The sequence below is a fragment of the Gymnogyps californianus genome, chromosome 1 (assembly GCF_018139145.2).
Source record: "Gymnogyps californianus isolate 813 chromosome 1, ASM1813914v2, whole genome shotgun sequence".
Taxonomy (NCBI): domain Eukaryota; kingdom Metazoa; phylum Chordata; class Aves; order Accipitriformes; family Cathartidae; genus Gymnogyps; species Gymnogyps californianus.
In genome coordinates, this window is record NC_059471.1 from 185,467,480 (window position 1) to 185,480,530 (window position 13,051).

Sequence of the window (13,051 nt, forward strand, 5' to 3'; positions counted from 1 at the left end):
GCGTCACCGGGACGGAGACGGCGTCTCGGTGAGGAGAAAGCGGAAGCGCTCTCCTCCCACGCGGCCTTCCCATAGGCTGCCCGGGAGATGCCCCGCCCCCTCCGGCGCGCCCCATGACTGGCCGGGGAGGGGCGGGGGTCGCTTGCTCTTTTTCCCCGCGTGCCTGGAGAAGTTGGTACCGTCCTTGGGCTCCGTCTCCCGTGGGGACAGGGTGGGTCGTGGCGCCCCCTGGCGGCCCTGCCGAGGCGCCTGGCGGCGGCTCGCGAGGGCTGGGGGCGCGCGCGCGCGCGTGGCCGTGCCATTGAACCGGCCCGTAACGGCCGATCGGGACCGGACCGGAGCGGTGCCGGCGGCCCTTCCTTCCTTCCTTCTTTCTGTCCTTCCTCCTTTCTGTCCGTCCTTCCTTCCTTCCTTCTTTCTTTCTTTCCTCCCTGCCTCCCTCTCTCCCTCCCTCCCTGCCTTTCAGCAGCCTTTTCTGTAGTAGTTAATATTTTATTTTCTCCACCACCACCACCACCCCCTTTTTTTATTTTCTCCTCTTGCAGGTGTAGTGGTTTCTGGCTGGGAGCAGGGGAAGGCAGGGGAGCCATGCTTCGTTCCTTCAGTTACGTGACTGATCACACTGGCTTCTGTGGTACTATCAAAAACTCAGCGAGCGACTTCGTAGTGACAGAAATCGAGGTGCCTGAGCACTTACTTAGGGATACCCGGGCTGAATCGCTTCAGAAAACCAGCGAAGCGCAGCTAGAACCAAGTAGCCTGTGCCTGCAGCAACCCAAAAAGCAGAGAACGGAGCCTCCCAGTCCATGCGCTGAGGGCTGTCATGGCGGTGCGCCTAGTCCTTCCGAGCGTGACCCAAGCTGCGCAGGAGGTGACTGTTCTGCATCCCCTAACAAAAAACAGCCTGAGGGTGAACCTGAACTGAGATCTGGCCTCGAGGAAGCCAGTATGTTGGATTCCTTACTAGGCAAACCCATGAGTGAACTGCTTAATAAATTTGCTTGTGATCTGAAGGATGCGTGGGACTTGGAAAACAATGCCGATGCTGCCACTAGGGAGTTCTCGCTGGGACCTATACTGGACAAGAAAGATCGAGCTGATTTACACAGTGCTGTTAGGCAGAAATTCCCCTTTCTAGTCACTGTTACAAAAGACAACGAAATGATTGTAAAAGGAAATGCTGATTACAGAGAACTTTGTCAGTTAGTGACTGAAAAGGAAACAAGTGATTTCTTTAAATTTTTAGATGCAAAGATAGAAAATTCTACATTTTCTTTTGCGCCTGATGGAAATAAAGAGCACAGAAAAGTAGTTCACCACTTTATCAACAGAAAATTTGGAAGACTATTAGAAACAAAGTCTTTTACTGTGACAGATGTCAATGATCAGCCAAATATGTCAATAATGGTACGATTTCGAGAAAAAAGTTGGTCCAGAAAAAGGTCTGCTGGTGGTTTCCAGGAAAAACAAGATCTTTATACAGGTAAATATTACATTTTTAGTGAAAGCGTCAGGTATTATGGTGTTCTTTAGTAAGACTGAAACTCAGAATCATTTTTATATGATATATAGGCCTGGTTAACCCATTGTTTATGCTGAAATAAATCATTAATGCAGTGTACTTACATCACTGGAAAATCAGATAGATGAATCAAGTTACTGCAGTGATTTTACATAAACTGTTCAGTGATAACGGTTACAGTTCTTTCGGTTGTAGCACTAACGCTGTGTTATTCCCTGTGTGCTAGCTTTCCCTTGAAAGTAATTGGGGGATTTTAGAAGATGCATCTAGATGTTGGACAAGTTAGTAATGTCAAATTTGATTTATGATCTCATTCCTTAAAGCAGTTGTTTTCTGATATAGAGAATGTTTCTAGCAATAAGTCAATACATGTTCATTGAATTGTGTTGCATTTTATCAGGCACTATTTTTAAAGGCAGCAGGAGTTCTAAGATTTGTGTGTACTGTGTCTTTATTTTTCTCTTTCAATACTGAAAAAGTCCCATTTCCTTTAGTTTTGTGTTGGTGGGAGGACTGTTTCTTTGCAGTTTCCATGCTATTATAGTTTGAAGGGAAGAACCTGCCCATCTGTCATGGCAGAACACCTGTATGACTTAGAAGTGGAAATTCCTAATAATTCTGAGATGATTGTTTCAGCTTTCACCCTTCAGAAAGAAAATCTAGAAACACTAGAAGCAATCGGCTTCTTGGCTGCTGAACTTGGTGTTCTTCCTTCAGACTTCAGTTACACTGGCATCAAAGACAAGAAGGCTATTACTTACCAACCTATGGTTGTGAAGAAGGTGACTCCTGAGAGGTACTTACAATCTGGGTGCATTCAGTTTAGCACATATTTTTATATGTTAGTAAGTATCAACGTGGTATGATCTTCTGAAATGTTCTTACTGATGTGTCCTCCCTTCTGTATTAGAGCACAGTGGAAATGGCTTTAATATTTTGTGGCTTTAGGGAATATACAGCTTAGCGCTGAAGTCCCCCGGTGTTGGAATTTAAAAGGTCTTGCCTTCCTCTGTATTTTCCATAATACAAATATACTATATCATCTTGGACAGTATCCTTCCAATTCATGCTCATGGGATCCACTTTACAATTTCTTAAATACCATCCACTAGCTGGAACCGAGAAGAAGCCTATATTACATGACGCAACAGGTTTCCACGTACTATCAAAGTATTGTCTTGTGGTCCATAGGCAAGAACTTAATAGCTTTATACAGCTACAAAACTAAAGTAAACCATTACAAATATACTTTGGACAGATGCTGTCTTTGAGTGTTAAGTATCAACTTCTATAGTATTGTCCAGTTTAGAAACATGAGACTAAATAAAGAATATATCACCAAACCTGAAGGCAGAAAATACATTCTGAATAACGTGTCAATAATACAAGATGTGCCTTTCCATTCCTCATTTTTGTTACTCTCTGTAGCCAATTCAGTGGGTAAAAAATGTGTATTAAGATCTGCCCTAGTAACAGTAAAAAATTGCTGGAGTCAAAACCATAACTTATTTCTTCCTCAGCTTTAACTTTCTAGTGGGTTTTGGGCTTAGCAACAAAGTACACTTTACAAATAAAGGAAAGTAGGATTTATGGTTTTAGGATTTATTACTAACATAAATATATATAAATAGTAAAATTCCTCTGCAAACTGGGCTGTAAGGCCAGTTGTTCAAGAGATAATTGGCAAAACTTTGCATTAATTTTAAATGATTAAGCAAAATTGTTAAATGTTTCCAAGCTACTAGTATAACAGGGAAAATAAATAATTTTTATAAATACATAATTTATAAAGTTATTAAAATATTGCTTAGAATGTAAGCTCTTATGCTGAAAGCTTCCTTTGATTTGAATGACTATTACTTACACATAAGAACAAAGAGATTGAGTGGATACTTTAAAGGGCAAATACTTGAACTGTCAGCTGTGTTTCCAATTACAAGCATGTGCAAGCATACTCAGAGAATCAGTGTGCTGAGTTTGTTTTTGTTAAGGCTGACCAAGAAAGAGCAATTGTGTTTTGGAGTCTGCTAGAGCACATTACTTTTTCTTTTTCTTTTCTTTTTTTTTTTTATAATGAAAAGCAGATTTTCAGGACTGAAGAGTAAATTACTTGTTTTTCAATAAAAAATGCAAAATTCAGTGCAGTTGCCTTGAGAAATTTCAATAAATTGCTTCATTCCAGTATCTGTTGAGCTACAGAATATAAGTACAAATGAAGCAAACATTTAAAAAGTATTTCTGGACTATAACTAAATTTTAAGACTTCTACCTCGGCATTTGATTTGGTTTTCTCATAATAATCTGTTTTAAAACCCTTTTTATTTTTTTTTTTTTAAGTAGAGGATGGTTCATAATTTCTCCCAATTATTTATGCAGGTTGAAAGAAATTGGAAGCAAAATGGAAAAAAAGGGCATGAGAATACACAACATACATTCAGCATGCCAGCACCTTAGACTTGGTCAGCTGAAGGGCAATCACTTTGATATAGTTGTGAGAGATCTCAAACACCACAGTCATGACTCTTCTGCGGATTTGAAAGAGAGAATATCTGAAGCAATGGAAAACGTTGAGGTAAAAAAGCCTCATGGTTGCCAATAATGAACAGAGTTTTAATTCTGTGCTGTAAAAAAAAAAAGTACTTTTAAAGAAAATGCTTGTAATAGCACAATAATGGCACTATTTCCCAGTTTTGATGCTTTTTGCTATTTTATGTCTTTCCTACATTACTTAAGGAATCAGGAGTAAAGCTGCCTTCCAAGGAGGGACCATAAGTGAATTCATTCTGTGTTACAGGCTGCAGACCCCAGAGTGGTGCGGCAAGACAGATGGGAAATTTGGTAGCAAATGAGTATGGATATATGAGCTATTGCTGCACAGACCTAAGGCCAGCTGAAGTGATGTGTTTCACTGTGGCAGTTGACAGGGTGAAAGAATATAGTTACACGTGTCAACTGGTTGCCTTGCATGGTCAGCTCGGGTGAAAAACTTTCATGGCATAAATACATGTGAAATGTCCATAGCAGAGAAAGAAGATCCCCTGAAATTCAGTGGGTTTTGATTGCTGTTATCCTTAGGCCCTGAAGAAAACCCCATCATCAGACATTCTTAAACCACTGAGAAAAGTAAAAGCAAATCATGGAAAGGAAAAACTTTAGGTGTTTTGTACAGCAGTAATTTTCTTGCCCTATTTTTCTAAGTAATAACCATAATACAAATTACTTTAAGAAGATTAATCCAGGAATAAAGAATTAAATGAAAACTACCCAGTGTGCAAAAGCAAAATATATTACATGTATTTTGGAAATTAATTTTATTATTGAAAAAAGCGTTCAACTGGTACTTTAATGCTTTTCTGTCTCTCTCTGCACCATCTGGCTTTTCTTTGTTTTGCTGTTTGGAAAATGAACACAAATTCCTATGATTGTGTGTCTTGCTTTATTAGATTTAGCTTACTGGTTGGATGATGAATGACAAAACCAGCATGTATGTTAATCCAAAATAACGGATTTTTCATCTTCCATGAAAACAAAATCGCGTATGGGACCTATGGATGTCCAAAGCAAGGTTATATAATTTGAACTGAATAACCATTTCCAAAACAAATACTGTAGGTTTTTTGCTTGTCTACTCCATGCATACTTATTATTTTCTGGAAGAGGATGTTCTCATTGGGTCACATGGCTGTGATTTTACTGCCCACATGTGACCTAGAACACATCAGGAGACTTAAAAGATGAATTAGCAGACGTGCTCACACGTCAGGAGACTTGAAATCCGAATTAGCAGACGTGCTTACTCTTGGTCTTTACTATTGTAATAGTAATACAATGATCTCATGTGAAAAAAGATTAGTATTTTTAAGAAAAATTGTCCAACAGTGGTTACTGTTCATTACCTGTGCTATGCCACATTTGCTTGAGTAGAGTTTTCGTAATTTGGCGCATATAAAAAACTCGATTATTTTGACTTGACCTGTAGTTGTATTTATAATAATTAACTATATAGAAATAATTTTGTTTCATTTACCTATTTTTTTAATGAAAGTGAAGACAGTGATAGAACTTGGTTGTCTTTTCAGATGTTTCTAAATTAGGTGCTAAAATATTATAATGAATCATGAGTTACGATTTTGTTATGTATTACTTCTGATTAAAAAAACGGTTTGTGTGCATTTTGGATGTAAATGTAGACGTGTATGTGTTGTATGCTTAGTGTTACTAATTGTACCTGGTACTTTCATGCTTTTAACATATTTATTCTTTATCATTCCAGACAAAAGGTTTTGTAAATTACTACGGACCTCAGCGATTTGGACAAGGACAAAATGTTCAGACAGATCAAATAGGATTGGCTTTACTGAATGAAAAAATGGTATTTTCATTTGGTAATTTGTTACTGTCATGTTAATTTCACATTACTGTTGCAATGTCTAGCGCTGGAGTTGACCCTCCCAGTGAACGATCTCATTTGTGAGATAAACCCATATGTGTGCTGGAAGTAATTGCCAGATCAGTTTTGACAACAACATAAGCGTGAAGATCTTCATACTGAAAAAAAAAATCTTTTTTAAACAGCAGGTGCAGCTTTAAAGAGTTCAGGAAGTGATTTTTCTGTCTATGATTGGTATGTGATTGTGATCGTCATCATACCACTTGGCAGGAAAGTGTCTGCATTCCATACAAGGTTTGAACACTAAAATGAAGCAATCTTTATACAATGTTCATTCATGGTCCTGATTGCCTCCTCTTTATCCTGCTGCGGGTCTATATACTTAAAAATGTCACAAGGTATTACATAGGATCATATGAAAGGATTTGCTTTTTCAATACCACAGTAATTTATCTGCTATATAGAAGAGATTGCTGCTTTCCATTATTCCTTGGCTACTTTCCCAAACTCTTAGTTGTGAGTGATTGCTGCTATGTAAGCTAAGGAGAGCTTATTTCTTAAGTAATAATTCGTAAGAGTCATATACTTTTCAATGTGTATGGTATAGTACTTGGCACAGGTCTAAAACAGAATCAGACACTACAAAGTCAAATTAATATTTGAGTATCCTTTTCTTCTAATCTTGTTTTGATTCTGAGAAAAGTCAGGAAAACTTATCCTCCAAATCTAAGAAGAATTAAGATTTGAGGGCAGCCCATAAAAGTTACTGTTGATGTATCTGACATTTGGAATTCCGGTATGCTAGCAGTTGGTACCAGGTGCCAGTCCCTGAAGAGTAATGATATAAATCTCTAGTCTTAACTCAGTTACTTTTTAATTTAAAACATGTAGGAACTACTATTTATATTAAAAATGTGCCAGTATGTGCTTGCACAGTCCAGTACAGAGGACAAGAACCAGATGTCACAGGTTGGTATAAGTGCTAGCAAATTGTGTGGCTCCACTGATGTTGCAAGTAGCAGAGGTTAGGGTAGTGTTTTCCCTGTCACAGTGTCATCTAGCCTAATTCAGAGCAGTATAAAAAAGAGAAAGATTGTTGTCCCTCTGTGTGAGACTGTGGAAAGTGTTCAGTCTAAATTTTGCATGAAACATGCAGGAGGGAAAGAAGGAACCTTCCTGTTCAGGATAGAATGATGGCATTACAAAGTGGGGGAGTTCTAACTGGATGTTCAAGCAGAGTGACTGATTTCTCATAGCGCTTTGAAAGTTGTCTTCTGTCTTCTGTGTGACTAAAACCTTTCTTTAATCTGAGAAGGAACACAACCACATTGGTTTGCTGTTCATGGCATCTTCTGTGAAAGGGAGAATTTGACTTTGACCATAAAGAACTGATATAATTTTGAGAGCTTGCAGAATATGTTAGCACAGAATTGGATGCATGATTATCTGTTTAGTTGACAAATAGTTACATTTAAATGCAAAAAAATACAAATGATTAATATTGTTCTTTAAAGGTGAAAGCTGTGAAGTTATTCTTCACACCTGAAGATACTGATGACCCTGTAAACAACGCAAAAAGATATTTTCTTCAAACTGGTATGTCCAGTTAAATTGTCTATATATTTATTCAGGGTCACTGTTGTCAAGGAATAAGGTGTTGCTGCACAGAGAAATACTTTTTATTTTGCTGCTGCTTTATACCACTTATAGCTTATTCCGTGGAACTCAGTAGAGTTGCACAGTTAAAAATTAGATGAGGATGAGGCCCTAAATGTGCAAAGTAGTGGAAAACTAATGTACTTCGGGTGCAAGACAGTATAGAAACAAACAGTGTAGCATAATGCTGGAAAAGACTAAGATAATTTTATCAAAGCAGTTTTAGCCTCCTTCCATCTGTCTGCTTTTGGAATATAAACTTCTCTCTAATAAAGGAAGTATACAGGAATGAGGCACCCAACTCATATTCAGCACTTAACACGTGTGGGCATCTAATTTTCTGAGATTTCTTTAACAATCTTAGCTCTTGTTTTTGCACCTTTGGACTTTGCTTTTACACATCTAATTATGTATCTCTTCGTGATCTACCTTCTTTCTGTCTTGAACTAAAACCAACAAAATATGTCAAAGGCAGAATTGTGCTGAGTAAAATGCTCTGTTTGTCATATTTATTGTTTTTATCATTCAGCTTAACTTTCTCCTCAAAACTAAAAATTCAGAGTTGCAATCGACTTCAAATATATTTTTTCTTTTCAAATATTCCACATCTATTAGCCTGCTTATCACTGTAGATTGACAGAACAACGATGAGATATAGCTTCAAGAGACACAGATATGTTTCATTTCACAAAAACCATAAGATGAATCATTCCGTGCTGTACATTGCTGTATGATGCATGGAAAGACATTGATGTAGACCCTGAAAACAGGTGCTTGCCTTTTCCTGAAAGCAAAAGGTAAAAGGCTACGCAAAAGGCTTCATCAGATAATCACTTGTAATGAGAAAATATGTAAACCATAGAATTTTAAGTATGCAACATTTATATAATGTAGTACAAACCTGATTAAATGTATTTTCATCTTGGTTGAGGCTTAGACTTCCCAGTGGCCAATGTAATTTGTACCTTTAAAATAAAGACATGTTTTTTACCCCCTATGAAGTACATGTTCTCAAATGATGTGAAGTAGAGGTTTTATGTTCTTTTATAGCTTGGTTTTTACTTTCAGTTACCTGATCTAAAAAAACCTTTGGAGTGATGAAGTAAGTTTCTAAAAAAAAATAATGCAAACTAGTCTGAAAAACTGAATGACAGCTAGTTTAGCTTATACTGCATGAAATAGAATAGAATTCATGGGACTGTGTTGATAGGCATATAAGATGAAATTTGTCTAACATGACACATTGAAGGAAAGGGAATAATGACCTACAAGTCATCATAAAGAGGTTAGACTGACACCATTTTCCTCTACCTGATTATTTCATCTTTTTAAGTGTATTTTTTCCTGACAGGTAATATTTGAAAAATCAGGGATTACTTATATGGTTATTTTTGTTTATATCAGAAGATGCAAAGGGCACACTTGTGATGCTGCCAGAATTTAAAGTGAGAGAGAAGATGTTGCTACGAGCTTTAAATCGCTATGGTGTAAATCATGAAGGTTGTACCAAAGGATGGCTCAATATTCCTCATTCCATGCGCATATTCTATATCCATGCTTATTGCAGTAAAATTTGGAATGAAGCAGCATCATATAGGCTGAAGATTTATGGTTCAAAAGTTGTTGAGGGTGATCTTGTCTTCTCAGAAGAAAATGATGAAAGTGTTTCCCTGAATGACAAGGTAAGGCTTCACAAAACAGTTCTTGTTTAAAAAAAAACAAAAAAAACCCACAAAACTTAATGCACTTGAATACATACTCAGACATACTCTAACGCTTTTATTTTGGTTCATTCATTAAAATATTTAATATTAGTGACAAAGGTGAAAAAAGTGATGTAGCTTTTTTTGATTTACCACAAATAGGCGTATAAGCTAGATGTGTATTAGCAGCTTTTATCTGTTCTGACTGTTCATTTTCTTCAAGTGAGAAGAAGGAACAGCATGTCAGAACTGATAGATGTAAGAATTTAGGCTGCATGGTATATAATGCTCTTAGGATCTGACTGGGGAAAACCTTCAGAGTGGACTTTGGGTGTGCTTATATTATCAGTCAGTGCAGATCTGAGTCTCTTGCTCTCCAGGTCAGACCTTCCCATTATACATATTAATGAATGTAAGCCCATGGCGAAAGGTGGCCTCAGACTGAACTGGTAATCTTGTTGCAGCTACACACTCATAGCATGTTTAGCACAATTTCACTTACTCAGGCAATTAAAACAGATTGGTGGTGGGTCTAAACTGTTAGCAGCTGTTCAAAAAATGCAGCAGTCTTCTTCAGAAAGTAGTAAAAGGCAAGGGAGTGCTGCTTCTTGCCCACAGCACAGTGTGAGTGCTATGCGTGGAGCCATGGGTGAACCAATGAGCAGAAGCCAGCCGCGGAGTGTCTGGTCCCAGGTCTTGGCATGCTGAAGTCCATTCTGAAGCCATCTTTTCTTTCAGGGTTAGCATACCTTTTTCTTATTGTGGAAGCAGTTGGGTCTCTTCTCCCAAGTAGCAAGCGATAGGACAAGAGGAAAGGGCCTCAAGTTGTGCCAGGGGAGGTTTAGATTGGATATTAGGAAAAACTTGTTCACTGAAAGAGTTATCAAGCACTGGAACAGGCTGCCCAGGGAAGTGGTTGAGTCACCATCCCTGGAGGTATTAGGGCTTAGGGACATGGTTTAGTGGTGGATTTGGCAGTGTTAGGTTTACGGCTGGACTCAATGATCTTAACGGTCTTTTCTCACCTAAATGATTCTATGATTCTATCTTTCTCCTGATCATCAGATAAAGCATAGAAATTTGCAGTGTTTTACTGGATAATAAACAGTTGTGTGCATAGGCAGAATGTATCTCATTTCTTTTGAGTGAAATTCTTACAAATTTGAAAGCAAGAGCGCTTGAAAGGTTACGGAATAACCTCCAGTCCCTCTAGAGTGGCTTCTGTTTCCATTGTGATTTTTCTTCAACAATATTTTTGAGAGTGAATGTGAATAAAACAAGTAGATCAAATAAAATGAAAAGCAGAGGTATCAAATTCAGTATTGAGTTGAGTTTAATATAGATACATTCCTATTTAATATAAAACATTTTTCTTAGTATTTTTGCTTTTGCTGATGTAGCACAAGATTGCATTGGCACAGTTAACCTCAAACTCAAAGAATATGAGTTTGGAGTGATAGTTTGCTAATTAGTGGTAGCTAGCATCAATACATATTTAATGCAACACCATTTACCAGTAAACAGATTACTTTATATTAAGCATCGCTACTATTTTTCATACCTGAAATAGATTATTGTCCTTGTAGTAGTCAAATAACCTTAGAATCCTTTATGAGTTTGGGAGTACAGTGCATAAGTTGTAAAATAAAGTGTATGTTTTATTTTTTAAAAAGTCTTTTTTTCTTAACTTCTCAAATGTCTCGTCAGGTTCATGTAGTCACTGCTCCAGAAGAGTCAGCTAACAAATACTCTATAAAACAAGTAAGTCTGTATGAAAAATTCTGAGTTGTTGATCTCTTTATTTGATTAAAATGTTTTGTTTTAAAAATAATGTGATTAAGTTAACTGGTGCAGTCTTCTTCCTTGCCAGAATGCACATTAAAGAAAACACATGTGAACTAATCTCCACTCTCATAACAAACAGGAGGAAAGAATATTTACTTTGTAATGGAATAAGTACAGTCTCATTTGCAGTATGGCAGTATTTATCTTGAAGCTGAATGTAAATACTTTGAAAATGTTTTCAGTCTACTGGGAAAAACATTCAAGAGCAGTTGACATTCTAATTTTTGAAGGTTCAGAGTGCGTAGTTGTGAAGTCTTACATAGGCAACTTAATGTCCTTATTGCTGTATCTTTCCTGACAAGCAAGGAAATTCATGTTAGTATATTTCTGGTTTGTTTTAGGAATCCTGATACATTGATTATTTTTTCTGCTTTAATTACATCCAAGGTACCTGCCTTGCACAGCTTTATTTCACAAGAGAAGCTGCTGTTTTACTATTTCAGGCCCCAAACCACAAGACTTAGACACATTTAAAATTGTAATCACATTTACTTAAAGGGGAATTGGTGGGCTTTATTTCAAATATGTTTGTTGTTTTGTTTTTTTCTTTGAAGGTTGTTCTTCCAATGGTGGGACATAGTATCAAGTATCCCAGTAATAAAGTTGGGCAATGGTACCATGAAAGGCTTTCTAAGGATGAGCTGCAGATGTGCAAATTCAGAGTGTCTCCATTACAGCTGAATATACCTGGATGCTACAGACCCATTTTGAAAAATGTTCAGAATCTGTCATATTTTTTGGAAGGTAGTGAAAAAGGAATCGAAATTGAAGACAACCATCTGAATGCACCAAAAGTCTCTCTTCATGTATCATTTGACCTTGATCCTTCATGTTATGCAACAGTCTGTCTGAGAGAAATAATGAAATGTGACTTTTAAGGTTCCAGTTAATGAAAGATTGCAGAAATATTATATAATGGTGATATTTTATGTATAATGCCAAGAAAATAAGGGAGAATAACAGGTTGAAGCCAGGAACAGGAAAAATTTGTAGATTGAGTTTCATACTGATTAGGGAAAAAACCCACCAAAATCCTTTGGAATGTTCCAAAAACATTCCAAACCCTAAATGCAAACCCTTGGATGCATTGGAGTAAAACTATGTGTTATGCCAGGCAGGTCTAACAGAAATTAAAGAAACCATGGGCTGCAAGCATGAATTTCGTATTTGCAGACATCTGACTTGCAAAGTTAAATCCTGGAAAAATGTTTGCAGCAAACAAATGTATCTTTTATTTCATAATCATTTTTTAAAAAATGGTTTATACTAAATGCTGTTTAAGCAATAATGTTACAAGTTTGCAGCCTACAGGTATCTAACTGAAAAGTTGCGGTACTGAGGTTCACTAAATATATTGTGTTTTCATTGTGTTCAGGCCCTAAGTGTTAAAAGGTAAAAGTCCTGAGTCAACAGTGACAAGTCATCTGATACCTTATCAGACATTTGATGAATCCCCCAACTTAAGTTAATGCTAAGGATTCCAGGATTAAGTAATGCATAGCTGTTATTTAGTGCCTATTCAAGTAAGCTCATCAAGATGAGGTGAGTAATTCACATAACTGCAAAACCATTTATAATAAAACCAAAAACCTGTTTTATTGTTTACAGGATGCAGACTCTATTCCTGTTACTGTGAAGCCTTATGGTAGCAAAAAAATGTTAATGGAACCATCCCTGGAAAAAAGCTTTTATATTTTTTTTCTTAATTAAAAAAAAACAGTTAACTGTGATAAAATGAGTGGATTTGTGGAAAAGAGGAGAGCAGAAAATGTAATTTACCTTGACTTTAGCAAGGCGTTTGACACTGAATATACTTGAAACCAAGTTAGGACATTATGGTCTGGATGGGTGGACAACCAGATGGGTAAAAAAGTGATTGGATGACGAGGCTCGGAGAGTAGTGGTTAATGGGTCATACCCTACCTGGCGTGAGTA

The 13,051-nt window shown here is 37.2% G+C and overlaps 1 protein-coding gene across 2 annotated transcripts; it reads left to right on the top strand.

Moving 5' to 3' along the window:
* The first annotated feature begins 563 nt into the window (after positions 1-563).
* On the top strand, positions 564-12,844 carry PUS7L (pseudouridine synthase 7 like). 2 transcript variants are annotated; one of them, XM_050912898.1, is made up of 8 exons: positions 564-1,483; positions 2,159-2,318; positions 3,899-4,094; positions 5,796-5,894; positions 7,427-7,508; positions 8,973-9,250; positions 10,979-11,032; positions 11,671-12,844. In XM_050912898.1, the coding sequence occupies exons 1-8, from the start codon at positions 589-591 to the stop codon at positions 11,992-11,994; spliced, it is 2,088 nt and encodes a 695-aa protein (XP_050768855.1). In that variant the 5' UTR covers positions 564-588; the 3' UTR covers positions 11,995-12,844. The 2 variants fall into 2 exon arrangements, with proteins under 2 accessions (XP_050768855.1, XP_050768864.1); XM_050912907.1 differs by having other exon boundaries at positions 2,240-2,318.
* Positions 12,845-13,051: the final 207 nt, after the last annotated feature.